Genomic DNA, 27,519 nt, shown 5'->3' with positions numbered 1-27,519 from the left:
ATGGAATCTAAAAAAAAACTGTTTCTGAAGAACAGAACAGGTATAAAGTTGCAGACGTAGAGAATGGACTTGAGGACACGGGGAGGGGGAAGGGCAAGCTGGGACTAAGTGAGAGAGTGGCATGGACATATATCCACTACCAAATGTAGAATAGATAGCTAGTGGTAAGCAGCAGCATAGCACAGGGATATCAGCTCAGTGCTTTGTGTCCACCTAGAGGGGTGGGATATGGAGGGTGGGAGGGAGACACAAGAGGGAGGAGATATGGGGATATGTGTTTATGTATAGCTGATTCACTTTGTTATACAGCAGAAACTAACACACCATTGTAAAGCAATTATACTCTAATAAAGATGTTTAAAAAAAAAAGCTAATGGTGGTAGACTTACCCTATCAGATTTTAAAGTCTGTCATAAAGTGACAGTCATTAAAACCATATGATAGTGGGTTGAAAAAAAGTCACACAGTGAAATTAAATAAAAAAGAGAGATTCTAGGAACAGATACTAAGACTATAGAGCACACTGGATGCAACCGTGAACTTTGGAAAGCAATCATCTGTCTTCAATAAATGTTGGGAACTGTAGGTATCAATATGGAGAATAATTAACTTAGAGCCACAGTGCGTAGAATACTCTGTAGTAAATTTCAGAAAGCAGACCAGTTGAACAGCATATTCACTCCAGCTACGGATGGAAGATAAATTTGTGCCTGTTAAACGGAGGATATCGTCAGAGACAAGATGGATGGTTTCAAATATTTAAAAGTTGGCGGAAGAAACCTTTGTACAACAAAATGTAATAAAAAGCTAAATAGCAGAATGAGGAAAATGTCTGGGGTCAGCATCACAGATAACAGTTGACTGTCCGAAAAATGTAAAGAATGGATACAGATATAGGAGGTCGGCTTTCAAATTCAGCTTCATAAAAGGGCAAGGAAAATGAACAGCCAATTTACACATGAGGAAATAAAGGCAGTAAAATCACTGCCTGGAAAAGTACAACCTCTCTACCAATTAAAGAAGTGCAAATAAAAACAACATCAAGGTTTCACAACCTGCTTATTAAATTATCAACAATTAATGGAAATTATAAATAGAAATTACAAAACCCTATCTTGACAAGACTTAAGGAAACAGTATGTGTTTTGGGGGGCAGTATAAATTGGTTCAGTTTTCCTAAAAGACAGTCTAGAAATATGTGACAAGAGTTACAAAACTGTTTGTACATACTCCTTGATCCAGCATACCCCCAAGGAAATAACCTAAAAAGGAAAAAAATAATTTTTTAAAGATATTTAAAGTAGTGCTATTTATAATCATGGAAAATATTTACTAATCTAATATATCATCATGATGGAATAGAATATAGCCATTAACAGTGACAGGTATACAAATATTGGGTCTTATACAGAAATGGGTATTTGTAATAGTATTAACAACAAAAAATGCTAAATTCTAAACTCACATGTTGAATCTGATAGTAGCCTTGCACAAAGAAGATTCAGAAAATCATCTGGTAAAATGTAAATAGCTGGAGTTGAATGCACATGGTGTTCTTGGGGTACATGTCAAGTTGCTGGAATTCATAATAAAAAAGAAAATCTGAAGAAGAGGCAGCCCACATTGGTTTGATTTAGGCCTGCAAAGTTAAAGATCAAGGGCTTTAGGAAAAATCCCCATACCAATGACAGACTCTTACTTACCGGACATGCTTGATCTCTCTGTTAGCTAGAATTTGTTTTGCTAGAATTCTCCATCAACCAGCACTTCTGCTTATCTAAATCTGTGAGAACTTGACACTTCTGAGGGGGTACATCACCAGACATTTGTGAATCTTCAAATTTGTCACCATTATTACAACATAGAACCTCTCCACCCCCACTAATGAACATTTTATTATCTGACTCAGAACCATTACTTTCTCAAGACCATTACATTTCTCTTCACTTGCATCATCAGCACTAGTTTGCAAATAGTTTGCATTTCAGTGCCATTATTCACAGAGAAGCACATATTCTCTCTACCATGGTTACTCCACACCTATGTACCTTGTTAACAAATAGAGACCTATCAAACCACATTGAGATGGGAATGCCAAGTGGTTGACTAGGCTCCCTCCTTTGCTTGGTGACTTGCCCTACAAAGCAGTATTGTGAGGCCTTGCAAGTCAACTTCATACCCTTTGCAAAATGACCAGTTATTACACTTCATGGATCTTTAGGGCTACTCTCAAAGGGTTAAAACCTCGAATGTTAAATATGTTCGTGCCAAAGAACTACTCTATGATAATTGTCATTCATAATTGAGCACCCAGAATACCTTTTAAACTGAGATAAAATCATGTTCTTTATAACTTTGGTGTTAAGTCTATTCCACTGTATTTTAGGTCTTCGAAATTTAGTACATTAACATCTGGTATATATGAGGACTTAAATATACAAAAAATGCTCTCTTCCCCTGGCACATCCATTGTTTAATGATTGTGGGGCACCGAATTTCCTTAAATAGCATCAGGATTCCCAGAGCTTTATGGACCTCCCATTATTTTATTTTATAAATCTTCTCGCACTTGTTACATGAGTGATATGTACATAGTTAATTAAAATGCATTTCGTTTTGAGAGCTTTTTTTTTTTTTTTGGCTGCATTGGGTCTTTGTTGCTGTGCATGAGCTTTCTCTAGTTGCAGTGAGTGGGGGCTACTCTTCCTTGCGGTGTGTGGGCTTCTCATTCTTCTCATTGCAGTGGCTTCTCTTGTTGCAGAGCATGGGCTCTAGGCACACAGGCTTCAGTAGTTGCAGCACACGGGCTCAGCAGTTGTGGCTCACGGTCTCTAGAGCGCAGGCTCAGTAGTTGTGGCGCGTGGGCTTAGTTGCTCTGCAGCATGTGGGATCTTCCCGGACCAGGGCTCGAACCCGTTTCCCCTGCATTGGCAGGCGGATTCTTAACCACTGCGCCACCAGGGAACTCCTTGAGAGTTTTTTTTAATGGCTTTATACCTCTTAAGATACCCTGGTGAGTTGGGAACCTGGTAGATAATGACTGTTTAGAGCAGTGGATCTCAAAGTGTGATCTGGGACCAGCAATACCATCATCATCCTGGGAATTGTTAGAAATAAAAATTCTCCACTCTGCCCCAGACCTACCAAATTAGAAATTCTGGGGGTAGGACTAAGCCAACTGTGTTTTAATAAGCCTTCCAGGTGATTCTGATGCATGTTCAAGTTTCAGAACCACTGCCTATTAGAGAATAGAGCCTCAATAACCTCGGCCAGCCTGATCCTCCATTAAATTGTTCTCATGGATATCAAACCCTCCAGGCCCCTCCACAGTGTGTTACGTGCTGCTAAAATGTCTTTTATTAAATCTCTTGAGAAGGTTATGAGAATGCTGAAGAGGCAGCATGTTGTGCTGGCAAAAGCACGGGCATTGGAGTCAGATGGACCTTAGCTGTAACTTCTCCTGGCTGCTTATTCTCTTTATGTTCCCTCAGTTGTTTAACCTCCCTGAGTCTCATTTCTAACATGGGCAAGAGAATACTCAGGCTGGAAGATTGTCTTCAGGGTGAAACGAGATGGAGTCTGTTAACTGTCCAGTGCTGTGCCTGACACATGGTGGACTCTGAGTAAACAAGAGTGGTCATTACCATCCCTTAGCAGCATGTCTGTGACACTATGTAGGGTTCAGAGGAGTAATGGAAAGACCTTCTTGGAAACTCCAAGTTGGAGTCATTGGAGAGAGGAATCTAAGCTTCACCCAGGACAGCCCCAGTATAGCAAGGACTTCTCTGATTTCTTCAAAGGACACTTTGCAGCAGGCTCCTGGGGGCTGTAGAAGGCTCAGAATGAGTCCTGCCACTTGTATTTGCTGTTGCCAGACTAACTGTTCCTTGCTTGAAGTTCTGAGGCCCCAGAGGCAGAGAAGCGTGGCAACAACAAGCTCTCTGGGCCCTTCTCCCCTCCCTGTGTAGCCTCCTTGTATCTCACTTCCTGGATCTTGTAAATATTTCCTTCAGCAATAAGCTGGGAGTGGCTGTTTCTCTTGGAGCAGTCTTATCTTTTGGCTGCTGGGGAAAGGGGAAGGGGAGAGGGGCTGGGACTGTGCACTCTTGCTGCTGAGATCCTGGAATGCCAAGCTATTGTGGTGAGGTTAAAAATAAAAATTCCAAACAAGAAAACTTCAAAAGGCCTAAGGAGGAGGCGGGAGGAGATTTTTCAGTCTCTGAAAATACTGGTTTTCATTTTCAATTACTATGAGCCCCTCCCCCCCCAAAAAAAGATAGTAACAAAAGGGGAAAATCTATTCATCAGAAGAACAGGCAGCCTGTGCCAAGAGGAAAAGAGAAGAACAGCCCAGAACTTGGCACACGATTTGCTTTTGTTTTTGAGATGTAGGCTCCTTGCTGGTGTCAACAAAGCCCTTTCTCAGACTTAGCTTTCATGCTCCCTCCCCTCTCTTCAGCAAGGAGTTAAAGTCTTTGAGAACACCTTGGGGATGAATGTAGTGCAAGTACCTTTTGCCTTAACTCAGGAGTCCTTGCTTCAGTGGGATTTCCCTTGGAGCCAGATAAGGCAAGTTCCAGTCTGGACACTACTACTTCTTACTAGCTGGGAAAATTAATGACACTCTCTAAGCCTCAGGATCCTCACCTGCAAACTGGCAAAAATGGTAATTACTTCAATGAGCTGGTGTGAAGATTAATAGAAATACCTGCATGAAAGTGCCTACAAAAGTGTGTGACACATAGTAAGTAAGATGTAAGAAACCATAGTTCTTTTCCCTTAATTTAGCTCCTTATCCTCCACTCTAGGGAAGAATCATTACTTCATCCCAAAGAAGAGTTGTAGATTTAGATTTCTGTGCATATAGGTGGCTTGAGCCCTTTGAAACTAGGGCCTCTAGAGACCAATATCCTTGGCCTGAGCCTGACACACTTCAATGCAAGCCTCCCATTCACCAGTCTGCTTCAGCTATTAGTGCCTGGAAAGCAAGGGCTACGGGTTTTGCTCCCCTGAGATCTGGTCACCTTGCACAGTGTAATACTGAATGACAGCTTGGATGACTTGTACACACATTGGCCCAGCTGGTCCCATCGAGGGCAGTGCTTCCCCTTTTCTGGAGTCTTGCCTAGTTCTGCTCCCTTGATGTAAATGACTCTGCAAGGTTCAGGCTGCCCTTACACAAGCTGTGTCAGTGGGAGAGCAGTGCTTTTGAAATTAGGATTGATGCAGAGAATAGCAATTTCCAGGTTGCCTTGCTAGAGCCTAGTGCCTCAGGATAGTGTCACAGTGCCATAAATCGGGGCACCAAATGTCCCTAGAAGGGTGTGCTCTTTTCTTCCAACTGGTTCTGGAGTTGGCTACTTAAAGGTAAATTCTGTAATGCTGACATAAGTGATTCGTACCTAAACAAGACAACATAGAATATCTAGTCTTGTTGATCGTCACACTGCTTTTAAGCCTAAACTTGCCTTTTATTCTCTCTCCCTTTTAGTAGATGAGAAGAGTGAGTGAATGAGCCTAGGATTAAAATCCTTGGTTATCTAGGGCCTCCTGGCTCGGCAGCCATGTAGCTGAGCTGGGACTCCAGGACTCTTGGTTTCTTGGCTATTGAGTAGGGCTGAACATTAACCAGGGGACAGTGCAGTTCAACTCCCTTGATGGGAACAAGGAGCAGGGCTGAAGCATACAGCAGTGAAGGCTGTACACTGCACAGTTTGCACAACCATATGCAGTGGCCCTAAGGACTTCACTCTAATAATAAGCATAGTTCTGTCATTTATTAATCACTTTTCCATGTACCCAGCATCATTGCTAGGTCCTTTTTATTTTATATGGTCAATCCTCACAGCAGGTTTGTTAAGATAGATATTTTACTGAAACTGAGGTAAATTAAATACTTTCCTCAAGGTCATGCAGCTTTTGGGTTCTGGAGGCAGATTTTTAAATTTTACTGAAATTCAGACCCAAGTCTTTCTAACACTGTGTTCTTTGTGCTCTGCTCTGTTGCCTTTCCTGTGCCCTGGCAAGGAAAGAGTGGTAAATTTGATGACTATCATGGAGCAGGGTTTTTCTCACCACGGCTGCAGGACATTGGCCCAACTTGAGCCTTTGGAGACGTTGCTTTCACCACCTGCATCTCATAAGATCTAGATTTGAGATGAAGGTGGGGAAGAACAGGAGAGGCAAGGACAGAAGGTAGGAATGTGTGTGCTGAGGGGTGGGACACATACTGTACAGATTGGAAACCAGCCTAACTGGAACAAATAACTCTATCCCCAAACCTCTACCTCCAAACCACAACACTCCCATCTTTTTCACCCTGGACCTTTGTTTCCATAGTATGATCCCTGAACCACTGGTATTAGAATCCCTTCGGGAAATTGTTTAAAATGTAGATTCCTGGGCTCCACCACAAGGTACTAAATCTCAATTTCTATTGATAGAAGTGGAGCCGAGGAATTTGTATTTTAAACAACATCTTCAGGTAATTCCAATTAAGAGCCACTTCGATTAGGAACAACTGCCTCAGACCAATGGTTTCCAACTTTTTGGATCATGCACCCTTCTCAGAAAGAATTGTTTTGAGCATTCACCTTTAATATATGTTGGTAGTTTATTAATAAATTACTTATATCTACTAATGTTCTAATATTTATGTTTTTAAATGCAAAAAACGGTGAGTTTTGCATTAGTATTCTTCGATGAGAATGGTCTCTGGTTTTCCTTTATGTATGTTCTAGTTGCTAGGTTTTGGTATTGATGTTATGCAGGATTCTTTTCTTCTCCCCCTGTTCTCTAGATTCCAGAATCTAGAAAGTGTAAATAGCATTGAGGTTGTCTGTTACTTGAAGGTTGGTAGAATTAACACAAGATCATGGGAGTGTGCTGTTTTTTTGGTCAAATTTATCAAATTTTTTCCTATGATAACCTGTGGTTTAGATATTTTCGTTCTTCTGCAATTAGTTTTGGTAATTATGTTTTCCTAGAAAACTAAGTTTTCAAATCTGTTTTCATAGAGTAGAGCAAAGTGTTCTCTTACTCTTTTCATTTACTTTGTAACTGTGGTTATTTCTCCATTTCTAATTTTGTGCATTTAGGATTTTTAATTAGATTAGCAAGAGGTTTATCTGTTTTATGGTTTTATATTTTCTTTTGAAGAAAGCTTTTGGCTTTAATTATTAGTTCTATTATTTGTTTTCTAGTGTATTAATTTCTGCCATTAGTTTTATTTCTGCTTTGCTTAGGTCTATTTTTGTGGCTCTTAACTTCTTTTGTTGAAAGCATAATTCATTTGTTTTAATTTGTTTTTATGTATTAATATAAGTATTTAAGACTATCAATTTTCCTTTAATCATTGTTTTAATCAACCACATCCTCTTCTGATATTTTCATTGTTGTTATTTGTAGGTAGTCTACAATTTTAGATTAGATCTCCTCTTTGACTAGAGTGGGGGATATTTTCTCCCTTTTATTTTCTGTGTGCTAGAAGTATTTGTTTTTCATTTTGCTATTAATTTCTAGTGTTATTTTATTGTGACTGGATACAGTTTTTTTTTTTTTTTTTTTTTTATTAACATCTTTATTGGGGTATAATTACTTTACAATGGTGTGTTAGTTTCTGCTTTATAACAAAGTGAATCAGTTATACATATACATATGTTCCCATATCTCTTCCCTCCTGCGTCTCCCTCCCTCCCACCCTCCCTATCCCACCCCTCCAGGCTGTCACAGAGCATCGAGCCAATATCCCCGTGCCATGCGGCTGCTTCCCTCTAGCTATCTACCTTACTACGTTTGTTAGTGTGTATATGTCCATGACTCTCTCTCGCCCCGTCACAGCTCACCCTTCCCCCTCCCCATAACCTCAAGTCCGTTCTCTAGGAGGTCTGCGTCTTTATTCCTGCCTTACCCCTAGGTTCTTCATGACATTTTTTTTCCTTAAATTCCATATATATGTGTTAGCATACTGTATTTGTCTTTTTCGTTCTGACTTACTTCACTGTGTATGACAGACTCTAGGTCTATCCACCTCATTACAAATAGCTCAATTTCGTTTCTTTTTATGGCTGAGTAATATTCCATTGTATATATGTGCCACATCTTCTTTATCCATTCATCCGATGATGGGCACTTAGGTTGTTTCCATCTCCGGGCTATTGTAAATAGAGCTGCGATGAACATTTTGGTACATGACTCTTTTTGAATTTCGGTTTTCTCAGGGTATATGCCCAGTAGTGGGATTGCTGGGTCATATGGTAGTTCTATTTGTAGTTTTTTAAGGAACCTCCATACTGTTCTCCATAGTGGCTGAACCAATTCACATTCCCACCAGCAGTGCAAGAGGGTTCCCTGACTGGATACAGTTTTGTCATCAGCTGAAAAAGTCTTATATTTTGTTTCTGCTTTTTCTACCTTTGCATTTTCTATATATTTGCTTTATGAATTTTGATGCTATGTTATTTGGTACATAAAGATTCAGGGTAATTAGATCTTAATTGTGTTTTCTAATCATTAATATTATAGTGCCCTTCTTTGTCTTGTTTATTGCTTTTTCCCTTTAATTCAACTTTTTTTATGATATGAGTATCATGGTCCTTGGGGTTTTTTTGGGAATTAGCTCAGTTATTAAATATTTATGGAATGCCTACTATGTGCCAGGCAGTAGGTACCAGATGAATGAGACACACAAGATCTCTGCCCTTGTGGGGGTGTATGCTCTGAGAAAGGCAAAATAGAAAAATGATAATTAAGGATAAGTTGTCTCTACTTTAGATAAGGTGGTCAGGAAAGGCCTCTGTGCCTGATAGCATTTATCATCCTATTACTTCCCACTCACCACCTTGTTTGTTTGTTTCCTGAGGGGGGAAATGCCAGGTGGAACAGTCTGTACACAAGGAATTATTATAATCTTAAGGAGCTATAGGTGGGCTAAGGTCCAAATGAGAAGAGAATGGGGATGTGTGGCTATGAATTTCTGATCCACATGAGGGATGAGCTAGCCAGGATGGGGACTGCAGATGAGGGGAATGAAGGAGATTTTGCTTTCCATTCTATCTGACCTGGGCCACCATTATGTGTATTATTATTTTTTGAGGAAATATTCTCAGTCTTCATTGTGACTACTGAATGGATATTCTGTCTGATGATTTAATTGAACTGCTGGAATTTCCTGTCACTAGGCAGTACTTAGCATGATGCTGATTGCTCACAGACTATAGCAGGAAACCAGATCTTCTGGCTTAGAGGGCTTAACTCTTTAAACTCAGAGATTAAAGAGATGTCCTTTGCTTTGGTCCCTCTTTATTATACAGAAGTTTAACTCTTATACATATTTAACTAAACCTGGACTTGTTTTCCTTGCATATACTTTTCTATTACTTATGAGATGAGAGTCTTATTTCACCTCACAAGTCATAGTTTTTAAGCTTTCTGATAGTTTTTTCTTATAACTATGTAATATATATATACATATATACACATATAACACATATTAAAATTTTATACACACACACACACGCACACACACCCTGAACTCTTGAATCTGAAATTTATTTTGGTATATAATATATGGTGCAGCTCCAAATAATACTGCTCTGCAATTGTCTCAAAAATATCTATTAAATAATCTTTATCTTCTTGTTATGGAAGGTGAATTATATATGACATTTTTATAAATAGTTTGATATGTTTCTGGACTTTCAATTATGTTCTATTAGTCAGTAAAACAGTTTTAATTATAATTGCTTTATATTATGCTTTATACCTTACTTACCCCCTATTTCTTCTGTAGCAAAATATGTTTTTTATTATACAGTAGTCCCCATGTATCTGTGGGAGATATATTCCAAGACCCCCAGTGGATGCCTGAAACCACAGATAGTACTGAACCCTATATATACTATGTTTCTTTTAAATACATACATACTGATGATAAAGTTTAATTTGTGAATTAGGTAGAGTAAGAGATTAACAGTAATAACTAATAATATAATAGAACATTATAACAATATACTGTAATAAAAGTTATATGAATTCTGTCTCTCTCCTTGATCAACTTCCTCAACTCTGCCAGAAATGTGGCAGTGGCTTCTTCATTGACAGATGCAGCCTTTCCAGTAACTTTCCTGTTTTTCAGTCCAAACCTATTCCTAAATCTTTGTAACCATCTCTTACTTGCAGTAAATGGCTGAAGTCACTTGTTTCAGGGGATCCCTTGCTGAAGTCTTCGTATAGGCTCCATGTTTTCTGGCGCAACACATTGCTGTCAGTCAGAACATGCTTTCTGTTCATGTCTTCCATCCACAAATTTAATGCCTTTCCATCTTACCTAAGCCCATGTCATGCACTCTGGCTGTAACTTTTGCAGTTTGAGATATGACAGCAGGCACGAATTTCTTTTTCCTTCTTCATGATTTGATGGATACAAGATTCGTTCTTACCATAGATCTTAGCAACCTCAGCATATGATTTTTTCCCTTTCCTTATTAAGTCAAGAACGTTCACCTTTTCACTTAAAGGAAGCACTTTACGGCTTCTCTTTGGCAGATCTAAATTGCCAGCATCTCTACTCTTAGGCCTTGGGGCCATTATTAAGTAAAATAAGGCTTACTTGAACACAAGCACTGTGACACTGTGACAGTCCATCTGATAACCTAAGACAGCTACTAAGTGACTAATGGGTGGGATCCGCTGGACAAAGGGATGATTTAAGTCCTGGGAAGGATGGAGCAGGACGGCGGGAGATTTCATCACACTACTCAGAATAGTGTGCACTTCAAAACTTATGAATTGTTTATTTTGGGAATTTTTCATTTACTATTTTTTGGACTGTGGTTGACTACAGGTAGCTGAAACCTTGGAAAGTGAAACAGTGGACAAATGGGGACTACCATATCCTGCTTTATTTTGCAAGTTAACACAAAAATTCTATAGTTAAAAGTCCTGGTGAGAATTCGGATTGGAATTGCATTAGAAGGATATATTTTAAATCCAAAATAGCAGATATTTGTGAATGGCCTGCTCGATGTTTTTTGGTACAAGTATAAGAACATGGACAGAAAGTATACATGCCAAATTCATGATATAGCTTGCATGTAGAGAGGCAGCAGGGGAATAGAAGTGGGGAGTGAAACAAAGGATATTATTATTTTAAAAATTCATGAAGCATAGGTGGTAAAGTATTAAAATGTGCTAATTGTGGGCAGTAGGTGGGAACATGAATATTTATTATAACAATCTCTGTATGTTTTTAAACATTTGAAATGTTTCATAATTAAAAACAAAACAAAAACAACAGATGTAGCAGGATAACCACACTTGCAAGCCCCAGAACACAGCACATTTGTGTGGGGTGGTGTGTATATCCAGACTTTGAAGTTAGACTCTCCATGTTCAAATCCTAGCTCTGCCACTTACCAGCTTTATGACCCTGAGCAATGACTTAACCTGCCCATGCCTCAGTTTCCCCAGATACAAAATCAGGACAATAATAATAGCTACTTCCTATGGTTATTGTGAGCATTAAATAAGTTAAGACATGGAAAGCACTTAAAACAGTGTCTGGCACTTAGTATGCACTCAGTAAGTGTTAGCTATCAGTATTATATAGCATATATTATTATTACTACACTTACTACCTATATTATATTGTTTTGCGGCTGTTTTAAATTTTACATAAATGATGTTATCCAAAATTATGGGACCATCTGCAACGTGCTTGCTTTATACAACCTTTATCTGCTGTTTTGCAGGGAAATGGCTCATTCCAAGGCTAGCTTTTCATGGGCAACCCCCTTCCATCCTTGCTTTGAGAACCCAGCACTGGACTTGTCAAGCTACCGAGCAATCTCTTCTCTTGACCTCCTTGGAGACTTCAAGCACTCCTCAAAAAAACCAGAGGAAACCTCCGTTTATGAAGAGGAGAGCTCCCTAGCCTCCATGCCCCGCCCACTGCGGGGCCGGGCCTTCTCAGAGAGCCACATCAGCTTGGATCCTCAGAGCTCCCGGGCCTGGGGGCAGCATAGGAAGGAGCTCTTTACCAAAGTTGTTGAGATCCAGCCAGATCCTCTGGGTGCCAGGAAGAAGGCCTTTCCTCCTCCTCGCCCTCCTCCTCCCAACTGGGAGAAGTACAGGCTCTTTCGTGCAGCCCAGCAGCAGCAGCAACAGCAGCAGAAGCAGCAAAAGCAGCAGCGAGAGGAGGAGGAAGAGGAGGAGGAAGAGGAAGAAGAGGAAGAGGGGGTGGAGGAGGAGGGGGAGGAGGAAGAGCTGCCACCCCAGTATTTCAGTTCAGAAACCACTGGTTCCAGTGCCCTCAATCCTGAGGAGGTCCTGGAGCAGCCCCAACCCCTGGGCTTTGGCCACCTGGAGGCTTCAAGGCAGGGCTCACAAAGCCTTCCAGCAGAGCAAGAGTCCTTTGCTCTCCATTCCAGCAATTTCCTGCCTCCAGTAAGGGGCCATTTGGGATCTCAAGCTGAGAAGGCTCTGCCCCCTTGCTATTATGGCATTGGTGGGCTTTGGAGAACAACAGAGCAGGAGACCACTGATTCCCCCAAGTAAGTGCTTATGAAAGACGTTAGGTCCCTGAAGAGGTGGCAGCATGAGTTTGAATTCCACCTTCACCATTTGCCAGCTGTGTGACCTTGGGCTGGTCAATTAAACTATTTCCAGCCTCAGTTTTCTCACCTGGAAAATGGGCATGATGATACATGGTTGTTGTGAATATGAGGATAATCCACGTAAAAGACATAGCCCCATACTTAGCACATAGTAGGTACTCAGTAAATGTCATTGATGTTCTTATCCCTAAATATCACTATCAAGGTACTATATTTATTTTTTTCTAGTTTGTCTTTAAGGTATGCATCAGTGTCTGGCCCCTGAGCAATAAGGCATTAAACCGTTATTGCCTTGTGGCCTTTTCCAGAAGCCTGGCTCAGGTCCTTTTCTGCCTTTTCTGCTGCTTGCTCTCTAGAACAAGAGGCCAGCTCACAACCTGACCTGCCTCTGCTCTAGGACCTGTCTGAGCTTCTAAACTCTTCCCCCACCCCCAGCATCAAAGGTGTTCCTGGGGTTGGATGCTTTATGCCCTGACCATTCCTTACAACAGCCAAAGGCATTCTTTTCATCTTCCACTTTCTCCATCACCCCCACCCTTGTTTCCTCTGCCTCTTTGCATTTGCTTCAGTGGGCAAATGGTAGTACCAAAAGTGGTAGTTGACAGGGTCAGCTGTCTGGGCAGAGAGGCTGCAGAAGGAGTGTACTCTGGCCACAGAACTGTTCCCTTCACTGTGCCAATGCTCACTGGCGTGCCCCACAATGTGTGGTTGTCCTCTTTGCTCCAAAACAAAAGAGCTTTGGCTTTTGGCTCTGCCAATCCTCCTGCAGAGAGCTCCACGGACTCTCTGCTGGGGATGGGGATGAGGGGCAGGTGTCTATCCTTTCAGTGCTTCCTTTAAATACCTTTACAGAAGGAACTTGCCTGAGACTTGTTGCTATTAGAAGTACCTTGTTATTGTGTCTTTTACTGATGGACAAATCCATTACTTGGCTATCTGGAGCTAGTTGACAAGTTTTCCAGCCTAAGGTGCCACAGGCACAGCACTTACAGGGCCTGGCTCCCAGACACTATGAGAATTTGTCAGATCCCTAGTGGCTGCTTCTCAAGCTGCCCATCTAGCTGGGGGGTATTCTTATTGTAATTAGAAAACATTTGTGGAAAGTGACTGTGGATTGTTACCTATCACAGCAGAGAGAAGAGAAGGCAACCTAGCACATAGTAGGCACTTAATATTTCTGAAGAAAGAATGAATAAATGAATGAATGATCACATATTAAGCATTTGATATGTGTCAGACACTGCTAGCCATTTTATATCTATTATTTCATTGAATTCTCCCAACAGCCCTATGGGCCATTATTATCCCCATTTGACAGATGCGGAAACTAAAGCTGAGTAAAATAAGGGACTACCTAACTCAGAATTACACAGAAAAGACTCAAAGCCAGATCTTACTCCAAAATCTATGCTTCTTTTGCCATCCTAGGCAGGCTCTCTTAGGGAGATCTGGTTCCTGCAGTAGCCAGGCCTTTACTTAGACCTCCTGTCCCCTAGAAGGCAATGTGTACCAGAGGTAGTAGTTACAGCCCCCAGGCTTACCCCTTTCAGCCTCCTAGTCCTTCCTCCTTTATGTACCTCCATTCATCTTGGCACCTTGTCCAGAGAGAAGGAAATTGCTATTACTAGAGATCTTGTAACTTGTTGCACAGATTTTTTTTTTCTTAATGACTATGGGATGCAAGGGGAAACATTTGTTTGCATACAAGCCTGGCTTGTGGCTGCAAAAAGTCAATTATAGATGCTTCTTTGAGTGATGGAAATTTAAGGAAAAACATCATTCCCGACATAGCTAATATTTTTTGCCTCTTTACTATGTGCCAAGCATTGTTCTAAGCACATTTGTTTATTGACTGATTTAATCTTCACAACAAGCCTATGAAATAGATACCATTAGTTTCCTACAGTTTTTAGATGAGAAAAGTGAGGCACAGGGATATAAATTAAGTTGCAGAAGATCACAGGTAGCCAGAACCCAGATATTCTGGCTCACTGTGCCAACTACATCACCCCAGGATCTCTGGGCTCCTCAAGAAGATCCTATTCCAGACCCTCAGAGAGCACAGGGTTCTACCCAGCAGGAAGTGCCTTTAAGGTTTTGTAAGGGAAAGTAGTGTTAAGGGCAAGTAGATGTGTAATATTTTGAATCTAAAATGCAAAAAAAAAAAGACATCCTAATTTCAGCCACGTTAAACTAGAGTCTGTAACCCACATACTCTTTAGTTACAAAATGTCAGGATACATGTAGAAGCAGGTGAGTGGAATTATTGAGCATTGGTTAAATCTGATAACTCTGATTCAATTACAGGTATAGTTTGCTTTATGGACTCTATGCATTTTCTCTCAGTGCTCTGGAGAAGGAATCTTATTTTTGCAACAAAGTTCATTATCAAGGTCAAATTATGTTCTCATAGATCTCCTATAACCTCTGCCCTATTAATGGAGAGTATGAGGAAAGGAGCCCTAGAACACAGTGCCTGATATGATACACTATAATATAGTACAGGGCCATGTCTGCTAGGGAACTGAGTCTCTAATTAGCACATCCTTTTTCAAAATTTTTCTCCAGTTTTATTGAGATATAATTGACAGATAGCCACATCCTTTTTTTAAAAAAAATTCTGTGCTTTCTTTCAGTACTTTCTAACTTTCAACTCGCACACATGCCCCTAAATATTTTTCTTATAGGTAGGAATTCCCTAAATTCATACATTTATATTTCCTCCAGAATGTTCTCTCTTCTCTGCTAACATAGATACAGTCCAGCCAGAAAATTCCTTACATGCAGGGTTTTATGTGATGTCAAGTTGACCCTGTGGCAGTATAGTATAGTGGCTAAAAGCACAGATTCTGGAGTTAGGTCACCTAGGTCTAAATCACGGGTCTGCCATTTACTGTCGTGATCCCGGGAAAGTCACTTTACCTCTCAGTGCCTCATGTTCCTTATCCATAAAATGGTTGTCATGAGCATTACATTTTATGTCTATATTTACACACACACACACACACACACACACACACACACACACACATATATATCTTAGTACAGCTCCTGGGCATAGTAAGCACTATGTGAATGTTAGCTAGTAGTGCTCTTTTATCAGTGCTATCAGCTTAAAAACCTACATGTAAAATGAATACCTAGGATGAGCAATATTGGCATGCCCAAATTTCTTTTGTGTGATGAATTAGGAGACAGCATAGCATGAATCAGTAAATAGCTGTGGAGCCTTTTACCCATTATTTTTGACCTTTATCTAAGAGCTGCAAATAGCTGCAAAAATGACTAATGAGTTTCTCCTATTTTTCCTTTCAAACAGCTAGAAGTTAGTGAAGGGGCAGTGACACAGACAGGTGGAGGGTAGGGATGGCTGGTAGGCAACAAGAACATAGTGGGGGTGGGTCTCCCCTTTACATAAACCATAGGTGGAATTATTTGCCTCTCCATCACTGAACCCTAACATTGAAGCATTTCATTTCTTTCCTCACATCAGACCAGAAGCTTTGATGGCAGAAGAGTCCAAACCTAAGCCAGCATGGAGCCAGAGCTACTTCTTTCCTGAGGAGAAGTTCTCTTTCATGGGCTGGGGCTCCGAGAAGCAGCACCTCAACCCCGCAGCCTTCAGTGAACCCAAGACAACAGGGTCTGCTGTTACACTTGTCAAGCCCCTGGGCACCACTGGTTCCATTTCCCCCCATTTCATTCTGCAACCATGGAGGAGGCTGGGACCATTGGGGATATGCCAGAAGTTGAGAGGTGTTATCCCTTCTCAGGCCAAAGGCCTGCCCCACCTCAGGCAATCTCAGAAGAGCTCATGAGAGATGTGGTGGGCTGTAAAAAGTCTCTGGCAGGGGTGCTAAACTCATCCTCCAACACGGTGACCACTGCTGAGGTCTCAGACATGTCCCTACCACCTAGCCCCTCCCGTGGGATCCATATACTGGGACCCTGAACCAAGGGGAATCATTGATGATCAGAAGCCTGGAACTTTAGGGGCCTTCTAGTTTTTTCTGGATTTTATTGGGGTGTTAATGACCAAACCCATTGATCTCTAAAGAAGTCCCCCCAGCTGTGGAAGTCAGGGATGTAGAAATAGCCTTCTAAGTTCTTAAAGTTGGCCTTGACTTGGTTTCTAGAGAGCCTTCACATGGCCTGTTTATGTTTGAACAGTGCCTCCCCATCCATTATTTCCTTATTTTATAACTCCTTGGTGAAGCAGGGTCCCATTTTATAAATGAGGAAATTAGGAAGCAGAAAGGTCAGCAGGCTGTCAACAGAGGTGCTCAAATGGTCATTTTTTGTTTCCACAGACAAGAGTTTCAGCACTTCTCACCTCCCCACGGTGCCCCAGGGATCCCTACCTCTTATTCAGCTTATTACAATATTTCTGTGGCCAAAGCAGAGCTGCTGAACAAGTTGAAAGACCAACCCGAGATGGCAGAGATTGGCCTGGGAGAGGAGGAAATTGACCACGAACTGGCTCAAAAAAAGGTGAAGTTTTTGGCATGCCTTAGAGATTTACTGCATTTAGCTTGAGTGTGTCTGGAGGTTGACCTGCCCTCTACACAATCCAGAGTATCTTGGTACATTCCTGTATTTTCAATATGGAAATCAAATAGCCTGTCTAGGTTTCTCACAAATGCAACTGCAGTCTCTTTTTGATCCAGTCAATAATAGTAATAATATTATAGTAATCATCATCATCATCATCACAGTGTCTCTCAAATCCTAAAACCAACTCTATAAGATAGACGTTACTGTCTTCTTTTTACCAGTTGAGAGGACCAGATTGCCCAGGGTTACAGACTAAGTGTTGATCCAGGACTCAAAGTCAAGACTGTCTGACTTTCTGCTCTGAAATAAGCCAGCCTTGTAAGTAACTCGCTACCCAAGGTACATCAGAGTTTTTGCCAGTGAGTGCTAACCAATGGCAGCCATTGATTTTATTCTGTGTAACTTTCAAAGAGAGAGCAGACTGGCCAAGAAAGAAAAGCAAAAATTATAGGCCAGTCAACTTTAATATTTATTTGCAAGAATAGTCAATCATCTCTTAAAAGTACTAAAATAGACAAATGGAGATGATGTTGTTCTGAAGCCTCCCCTTTCTTCCTCTAAGTACCACTAGCCTGGGTTTCTAATCAAATTCCTGGAATCACTTTGCCCTCCCTGCACTTACCCCTTTTATTTCATAAGCAAATAGGGTTTCCACGGCAACCTCAAAGGCCCAATTTACCACTTTGTAGACATCGGAACTCAATGCAAATTGCTCTTCTGCCCATATTTCTTATTCAGGACATGACCTGTACAAAAGCTCAAGGCCATTTGCAAGAGACCCCCACCACTTTCCAGTCTGAAGCAAAATGTCAAGGAAAGAATAGGAAGCATGGTGGCATCAAAGTTTTATTGATCCAGGTGCCTGCTTCCTTGGATTCCATGTTTCCTAAATATGACAGGGCTGCTCCTGGCTCACTCAGGATTTTTTTATTAGGAGCAAACCTAATAAATGTCTGATGAGGAGAAAAGAGACATGATCAGAAATGGCAAAACACAGAACAGCAGATAGTGACTTGAAGTGATTGTGGGTGGGCTAAGACAGTTTTTGTCTCTGAGGAAAATAGGTGAGGAAGGTCACCAATTTGTAATATCCCAGAAAAGCCACTCAGCTCTAGCTGGGTCTGTGATGACTCCACAGCTGTATCCACTACCCTTTCCCCAGAGTTGAAGTTCAGGTTATAAAGCCCCAGTGCTGAGAAACAAAGGGCTCTGTCCACTTTCTTCCTTCCAGATCTATGGGACCTAAGAGCTGGGGGTAGGTAGGTGATTTTCCAAGTTGATCATTTGGCCCCCAGCCCTCCCTTGTCCCTGGCACTGAGTTTTGTTTGGGAAAGCAGAGGGTGCGGATATAACTGGGAGCTTCTTGGCATCTAATTGTGTTGCCTCATTCATATCATTGATCCTTAATTTCCAGTGGGTTTTGGAAATTTCCCTAAATGTAAACCTATTACACTTTACACTAAGATAATGGTGAGCTCCTGACTTTTGACCAGTTCTGAATTATGACACCTGGCCCAGACCCAGAGCAGGCTCTCTTGTCCTTTGTCACCTCGGACATCTCTAAATAAAGGACGAGAAAAGAACATACTCTACATAACTACAAGCTTATGCTCCCAGAGTGCCTGAGCAGGAATAGTAATAAAACACTGAAGCATACTTCCTATATAGAAGACACTATTCTAAGCATGTAGTATGTATTAAGTCATTTCATTCTCATAACAACACTATGAGGTAAGTAATATTGTTACCCCATCTTTTAGATGGTGAAATTGAGGCACAGAGAGGTTGAGTAACTTGCTCAAGTTTACACCATTACTTTGTGGCAGAGCTGGGGTTCAAACCCAGGTAGTCTGGCACTAGAGTCCATGCCATTGACCATAATGCAATACTGACTGCAAAGGCTGGGAGCAACCTGGGACAGGTCTATTCTTGTCAGGACCTTGCAGCTAGACAGGTATCCATTAGCTCAGAGTGCCAGGTGGTGGTGGTGGTGGTGGTACTAGTAGTAGTAATAGTAGAAGTAGTAGTAGTAACAGCATCAATAAACATATATTGAGCACTTAATGTGCCACGCACAATACTAAGTACTTTACTTCTATGATCATATCTAACCCTCACAACAACGGACGGTTGGTGGGGGGCACTTCTTCAATTTACGGATGAGGAAACAGAAGTCTCAGTGGGATTGGGTATCTTGCCCAAGGTCACACAGTTTGGAGGATGTGGAATTGGAATCCAGGCATCTCTGACTCTAAAACTCCACTCTACCACACTACCTTCCTGTGAGTGCAGTCCCACAACTGGTTACACCTATAGGGGAGACAAATCAGAAGACACAAGCAGTCCTTCCCTTGAGAAACTTACAGTCAGTAGTGGGAGAGGGATCAGATGCACACACAGGAAACAGAAAGTGAACAACCTCAAATTACACTCAAGGTTCTCATTCTAAAAGACTGGAGAGTTTAGAAAAGAAAAAGATCATTGAGAGAGGAGTTATGGGGGCAGGGGCTTCCAGCAGGGAGGGTAGGGGCAAAGCTGGGCTCTGAAGAAAGAATGGGAATAGCCAAAGTGAAGGAAGAGATAAAGAGCTGGCAGAACTGCATAAGCAAATCAGGAATATAAGAATGAGTGTTGTGAACACAGCATGAGGGGCTAATCCTCAGAGGTTCTGAGGAGTGAGATTAGAATGGTAGGGTGAGGCCAGACTGAACCATAATCATAGCAGCTGCTTTTATTGAGCACTTAGTCTGTGCTAAACCCTTGGCATGCATTATCTCATTGAACCCTTATTACAATTCAGTGAAGTAGGTACTGCAGTTACCCCATTCTGCCAGATAAAGAAAGCAAAACTCCATACAGAAATTCACCTAAGGTCACACAGCTAGGAAGTGGCAGAGCTAGCAGTCAAACCTAGTCATTGTGACTCCAGGACTCACACTTTTATCCAAAAGGCCTCAAGAGCCAAGCTGAGTGGTGGAAGATCTAGCACAGTGTCATCAACATCAGAGGTACTGAAAGGGATTGAAGGAGAATGAATGAAGTAATAGGCAAACACTTGATGGCAGTGCTTTTCTTACCTATGCTCTCACAAGCATTTCTGTTTATTAAATAGCCTCAGCAAGTATTTAGTAAGTTACATTTGGCAAATGAGAATTAGCCAATGGGTACCACTCATCTAATGCCAAGAAGTTTGGTGGTGACAGAGATTCCTAGCAGATCTGAAGAGATGGGAAAGAAGGTGCCTGTCCAGAAAACTGGAATTGCTCACGACTTGCTCAGGTTTCCTTTGTTTCCAGTGACTAGGGTAGAGCCCGCCTTCGGTTATTTAGATCTCTAAACAGTGGTTCCAGGGACAGATCCATTTCTGTCAGTCCCCATTCTCATCCTTTGCTTCTCCTGTTTATTTCTCCTAGGTTCAGCTCATCGAAAGCATTGGCAGAAAACTTTCTGTCCTGCAGGAGGCCCAGCGAGGATTGCTGGAGGACATCACTGCCAATTCTGCCCTTGGGGAGGAGGTGGAGACCAACCTAAAAGCCGTCTGCAAATCCAATGAGTTTGAAAAATACCGTTTGTTTATTGGGGACCTGGACAAAGTAGTCAACCTGTTGCTGTCACTCTCTGGTCGACTGGCCCGTGTGGAAAATGCTCTCAACAGCATCGATTCAGAGGCCAACCAGGAGAAGGTAGGGTTGAGGTCTCCAGGGTGTGGATGGAGGGAAGTGCCATCTGCTTCTTCCCAGGGATCCCTCTTTCAAGTTTGGCTAGTCTGGAGGCAGCAGAGCATAGTGTGAAGAGTATGGGCACTGGCTTTTAAGTGGAAATTCTGACTTTACCACTAAGTAACTGTGTGATTGTGGGCAATTCACTTAACCTCGCTCTGTCTCCATCCCTTCAAAAATAGGGTAAACACACTACCTACCTCATGGGGTTGTGAAACTTAAATTGGATAATCCATGTTAATGACTTAAAACATAGCCTGGAACAAGATAAACACTAAATCATTGCTAGTTGCCAGTAGTAGTAGTAGTAATAGTAGCAAGTAGTTGAGATTGGGAGTCTGTCAATTTCATAGGTTGGGACACTCTGCATAATTCCTGAACCCAAATGGCATTGCCTTTTTCTATCCAGTGGTTCTTGGATACAAATTTGAACCCACAGTGAAAGGCACATATGCTTGTGTATACACACATGGATACATACACACACACACACACACACACACACACACTCTCACACAGAGACACACACTGTTTTGAAAGTATCGTCACAGCGATGTTTTTTTTTACCAGATGGAAGGTGTACGAGCTGGCTTTGTCAGAGCCTTCCCCCACCCCAATCCCAGTGGTGGTCCACAGATTAACAACAGTTTAGAGATAGAAAGAGGTGATTGCTCATCCCCCATCCAGAATTGCTGTCATGTTTATCCTCCCCTTGCTACAGGAAAGAAAGGCTTTTGCATGAAGGTGGACTTCAGGGCAAGAAATCTAGGACTGATCACTGAGCAGAGGGGCTAGTGGCTTTGTGGGAGCATCACTGGTGGAGCACTGGGTCGGGCAGATGACTGGTCATTGGGATAGCCTTATTGGTCTTCTGCTTCCCCAGTTGGTGCTGATAGAGAAGAAGCAGCAGCTGACAGGGCAGTTGGCAGATGCCAAGGAGCTGAAGGAGCACATGGAGCGCCGGGAGAAGCTGGTGTTTGGTATGGTCTCCCGCTATCTGCCTCAGGACCAGCTCCAAGATTACCAGCACTTTGTGAAGATGAAATCTGCTCTCATCATTGAACAGCGAGAGCTGGAAGAGAAGATCAAGCTCGGGGAAGAGCAACTCAAATGTCTCAGGGAGAGCCTACTCCTGGGGCCCAGTAATTTCTAATTCCACCAGCAGACTGCCTGCACCATCCCTGCCCCGCCATAATGGGAAGCGCTTTCAATCCTTGTTAGCACTTTGTTAGCAGGTAGATAACAGTTAGTTAGCAGTTTGTTCCATATTCTCTACCCTGGACGTCTCTCACTACCCCTTAACCTAGCAGTGTTCCCAACCAGCTAAGAGGACCTGGGGAGGCACCAAGCTTCTACCCAAGGGAGTAGAAGCAAGAAGCAGGAGCTGCAGCAAAGTGTGATCGTACAACCACACTCTCCTTCTCACAGTTTGCATGGCCAAGCATTCACCACACACAGGACCAACAAAATGCCTTCATTATCCTTTGTACTAGGACACCAGGAACATCATGTACTCAGCCCCACACACACACACCATCATCAGCCTTTGAAGTCTCAGAGAGAAGTTGCCTGTGCAGCTCCACTCTTCCCCAGGGCTCGTGGCCCAGCCATTTCCCACAGAGATCTGGCTGTCTTGAGGGCATTCACCTACCACCAGCTTCAGGGCCTCACCCCAGCTTTGCAGTAGGAAGCACAGAAGGAGAAATGACATTTAACAGAATGTGAGCAGAGGTTGGGAATCACCTGATGCCCTGCTAGAAGGAGCTATGCTTAAACAAACTGGCTCTACCCCTGCCTTCCCCATTACCTAGCTGAGGGGGAGGAGGACTACCTTCAGCCCCAGCTAGTGTGGCCCTCATCCTGTCCTAAGACTTTGGCCTACCACTTCCTGTTTCATCTTGCCTTTTCACTGCTGGGAGTTACAGGTGCCTACCCTAAGGGCTTCACACTATGGGCCATGAATAGTTCTACTAAAGCTAACTTCTGGATACATGTTTTATTATTGGGGGGAGGGGGTTGTTGTTATATTTTAAATGGCCTTTTGATTTTATTTATTTTTATGTCTTGATGGTTTTTTTCTGTTTTTTAACTAATAAGGTAAGAAGAGGGGAGTTGGAGAGGGAAAAGTTAGTCCAGAAGGAAAGCATTTTCTGCAGATCAGCCTGAATTCACCATGGCTAGGTAAGCAAGTGCCAAGGCCTTGAATTCTTCCCGCCATAGCTAACAAGTGTCTAAGGAAAGAGTTCTCACTTCGAACTCAGTTTCCCCACTATGGCCTGGCCATATACTTCCCTTGAAGTCTGGATGACCATGAGCTTAGAGTTCCCCAACAGGCTTCAACTGCTTCTTATTTTTTCTTGAAACCAAAGAAATCTGAACGGGACAAAGGTTCACCCATTTCTCTACCATTTCCAAGCTAAGGAAGGCGTAGAGGTGACCTCAGGAAGAGCTCCTCTATCTAATTGTTTTCTTATCCTGTGGCCTGGCTCGAGTAGCCGAAATTCATGGTAGCTGGAAGCTTCAGCCAGGGCCAGCCCGCCAGAGCAAGTTATAATCCAGCCAGGATCTTAGGCACACAAATAATGAATGCTGCTGCTGTGGCCACCCGGTAGCCAGTTTCTATCCTGGAAAAGCCCTCAGGTGGGTGATGGCAGGAAGGGAGTTGTGGCCAAATGCTGCCCTGTTACCCAGCTCAGTCTTCTGTTCCTTGCTAACTGGGGCCCATGCTTGGTATTGCACAGCCCTGTGCAGCCAACCCGGCATTGCCATCGCTTCTAGTTACTGCTCAGTTCCTCAGGGTCCTTGGAGGTTAACTGTAGCAGCAGGGGTGCCTCATTCAACCAAAGAATTTGCCAAGGAACTTTGCTGCTGCTACAAATACTGGTTGCTAGCTTCCGTTTCCTCTTCATTGTATTTGGAAACAATGGAAGAATCTTGGCCAGCAGGGTGTCCTGTGGGGAGGGGTGCCCTGAGTATGCTCAGTACACTGCTGCTGTCAGAACCACTGTTAAAATGTCAACCTGCCATTCTCCCATCAAGTGGAGGATTCTACTCTGTTCAGGAAGGCTGATGGCTTATAAAGGGCTAGGTTTACCTAAGCCAAGGTTGCATGAGATGGGGGAATGCTTTGAATAGAGGCTGTGGTTGCCATCTTTTTTTTTTTTTTCTTCTGTAAACAGGCTCTTTAACAGTGAGCAGGCAGAGATGTCCTGTATTGGGGAGGATGAGGCCAATGTAGCCCAACATTCTAATATTTTTTTTTGCCAGAACAGCTTTTTGGGAATATAGCCCAGGGAAAAAAGTGGCCACTTACCTGGACACCATGACCATGGTCTGGGCTTTTCTAGTCAGCATTAGAATGATTGTATCTTAAGTTTATCAGACTAAAAGTACTATTAACTTTGTTATTTGTGTCCCTTATCCCACCTCCAATTATTCTAAAGTTAGGATCAGAGTACAAGAATGCTCATTTTCACACGGAGTTTCCAAAGCACTTAATACTGTATTGAGCAGTGAAGCTTGGCAGACAAAGGTGAACTACCAGACAGGCACAGATGCCCCACAATGCTGACGTGGCAGGCCCATCATGAGTGATAGCACTGCAAAGCCGCCGGTATTACCTGAGATGCAGTATCTCTTGCCCGTTCTCATTTCCTGTGCTCAGCCCTCCACCAAGGCCTGCCAGGGAGTAGCAGTTTGGAAGGCAGGGCAAGGGATTTCCCCGTACAGGCCACAGTGGGTAATGTGTAAGCACAGTGGTTGAAATTTAGAGAGGAATCAGTGTAAGGGGCTCTGGGTAATTGAGTCTCCTTGAGTCCCACCAGCTGCAGACTCAGCCAGGGTAGAGCAGTAAATGCTCAAGGGGAAGCCAAGAAAAAGGACAGAAACACTGAAAAAAAAAGCCCTAGAAAGTGAGAGACTGGAAGCTGAGGAACAGAGAGGGTGAAAAGATGAAAAGCCTCTTTCAAGGCCAGATTCAGGTTCTGTTTTCCATTTCACCTCATGTGCCAAAAAGCTGCCGAGGGGCACCGGAGCCACAGCCTTAACCCCAGCCTCCCTAAAGGTGCTGCTCTGCCAGTAGCAGGCCCCAAATGGAGGAAGCTGGGCACATTTCTGGCCACTTTCTCCTGTTTGAAGCTTGATGTCTCCCTCTGTCTTTGCCAAAGGAATTGTCTATGCCAATAATATTTCTGTAACAGCATATTGTATTCTTTGAAGATTAGTAGGTCTTTAGAGGGGGGTGGGGCAAGGGGCAATTTCTATAGAGAAAGAACCAGTGTTTGTTGTACAAATGTTGGGGGGGGTCATCTATCCCATGTGAAGCTATTAGTTTTCTGAATCTTATTGTTTCTGCGTTTATGTCCTCCACCACTCCCTTCTTGGCTGACATTGATATGCCTGCCAGATTGTCATCGAGGGTCATACTTCAATAAAAGGTGCTAAGGACAAAAAAAAAATTATCTCACGTGTTTTGACTAAGGTCATGGAAATTCCCTAATATTCTGCTGAAAAGTATTGGAAAGGAATTTGGTCACCTATCCATAGTCCTTCATAGGTAACCGTATGATCAGAGCCTTACCCACATCCCTAAACCCTTACGCTGGCCCCTCAGGGATAGCATTGATGCTACACCATTCATTATTCCCAGTACAGTAACTGAGAATTCAGGAAGAGTCAACAATAGGCATGATCTCAGGTGTAGACCTCAGCAGTATACAGAGCCCAGTTCTGGAGTCTATCCTGATCAGAGGTGAGCCACTTTCTAGACCTCCTCCAATCTTGAGTTCTCTCTACTAGTATCATCTGACTTCTACCTGATAGTTCAGTCTCACACCTTTACTCTTAGTCACTGATCAGCTTTCCAAGATAACCTCAAGATTTAGACCCAAATATACTCCAGGCAGCTCCTCTGACCCTGAAAATCTTACTTGCCCCCCCATCCATACATTATTGATATCCCAACTGATCTTCTCCTATTCCAGATATCCAGTGCAGTAGAGTAGAAAGAGCCCAGTTTGGGTATTAGAGTGAACTGTGTTCAAATCCTGATTCTGCAACTTACTTCTTATTCTATGAATCTGGTTTATTTGCTCAACTTCTGAGTTCACTTTCTTATCTGTAAAATGGAAACAATAATATGTATCTTTCTTACAAGACTGTTGTGGCTTAAAAATAATAAATGATAGCCACCAGCTATACTAAGAGGTTGTTTGTTAGAAAGGCAGAATCAATCCCAGGCTCCACTCGAAACTCAATGATAATAGTCTGCATTTTAACTAGACTCCCAGGAGATTCATGTGCATATTAGAAGTTGAGAAGCACCAGCTTATCACAAATAGGCTCAGTACATAGTAACCATCATTCGAGTCCTGATTTACTCAGTTCATTCTTTTCCAACCCAGACACATTATTGCTCTTCTCACATTGCTCACAACTACCTGCCTAAATGAGTTTAGCAAGGTCTCAGGATACAAGGCTGATATATAAAATCACTTCTGTTTCTATACACTAGCAATTAACAATCTGAAAACAATTTCATTTATAGTAGCATCAAAAAGAATAAAATACTTAGGAATACATTTAACAAAAGAAGTATAAGAATTTTATACTGAAAACTAAAAACATTGTTGAAAGAAATTTTTAAAAATCTAAATAAAGGCACTCTATGTTCATTGATTAGAAGAGTTAATATTGTTTAGATCACAATACTCCTCAATTGACCCACAGATTCAGTGCAATCCTTATGAGAATCCCAGCTGGTTTCTTCGCATAAATGGAAAAGTCAAACCTAAAATTCATATGGAATTGCAAGGGACCCAGAATAGTCAAAACAATCTTTAAAAATAACATAATTGGAGGACTCACACTTAATTTCAAAATCAAATCTCACTACAGAGCTACAGTAATCAAGACAGTATATGTACAAGGATAGACATATAAATAAATGGAATAACACTGAGAGTACAGAAATAAACCCTCATATTTATGGTCACTTAATTTTCAATAATGGTGCCAAGACAATAAAATGGAGAAAGAATAGTCTGTCAACAGATGATGCAGGGACAACTGGGTATCCACATGGAAAAGATGAAGTTGGATCTCTTCCTTATACCACACAACAAAATTAACTTGAAATGGATTATAAAGCTAAATGTAAGCATTAAAATTACAAAATTCTTAGAAGAAAACATAGGAATAAATCTTCCTGACATTGGGTTAGGCAATGATTACTTCAGTAGAACTCCAAAAGCACAACTGACAAAAATATCAATAAATTGGGGGCTTCCCTGGTGGCGCAGTGGTTGAGAGTCCGCCTGCCGATGCAGGGGACATGGGTTCGTGCCCCAGTCCGGGAAGATTCCACATGCCGCAGAGCGGCTGGGCCCATGAGCCATGGCCGCTGAACCTGCACGTCCGGAGCCTGTGCTCCACAACGGGAGAGGCCGCAACAGTGGGAGGCCTGCGTACCACACACACACACACAAAAATCAATAAATTGGAATACATCAAAACTTTAAACTTTTGTGCTGCAAACAATGCCATCAAGAAAGTGAAAAGACAATCCACATAATTGGAAAAGTATCTAATATTGGGCTTTTATTCAGAACATGTAAAGGACTCTTACAATGCAA

General features: G+C 42.2%; 1 protein-coding gene across 5 annotated transcripts in view; it reads left to right on the top strand.

Moving 5' to 3' along the window:
* Positions 1-25,554, top strand: part of SHROOM4 (shroom family member 4) — a 215,281-nt gene extending 189,727 nt beyond the window's left edge. For 4 of the 5 annotated variants that reach the window (XM_079910773.1, XM_079910774.1, XM_079910776.1 and 1 more), the window contains 5 exons: positions 11,751-12,551; positions 16,108-16,257; positions 16,925-17,105; positions 20,582-20,851; positions 21,771-25,554. In XM_079910773.1, coding sequence (XP_079766899.1) covers positions 11,751-12,551; positions 16,108-16,257; positions 16,925-17,105; positions 20,582-20,851; positions 21,771-22,040 — 1,672 coding nt within the window. In that variant the 3' untranslated portion in view covers positions 22,041-25,554. The remainder of the gene's footprint in view (positions 1-11,750; positions 12,552-16,107; positions 16,258-16,924; positions 17,106-20,581; positions 20,852-21,770) is intronic. The other variant, XM_079910777.1, reaches the window with a different exon arrangement.
* The last annotated feature ends 1,965 nt before the right edge of the window (positions 25,555-27,519 follow it).

Source organism: Stenella coeruleoalba (genome assembly GCF_951394435.1).
Source record: "Stenella coeruleoalba genome assembly, chromosome: X".
NCBI classification, from domain to species: Eukaryota; Metazoa; Chordata; class Mammalia; order Artiodactyla; family Delphinidae; genus Stenella; species Stenella coeruleoalba.
This window is presented reverse-complemented; position numbering and strand designations above follow the sequence as displayed.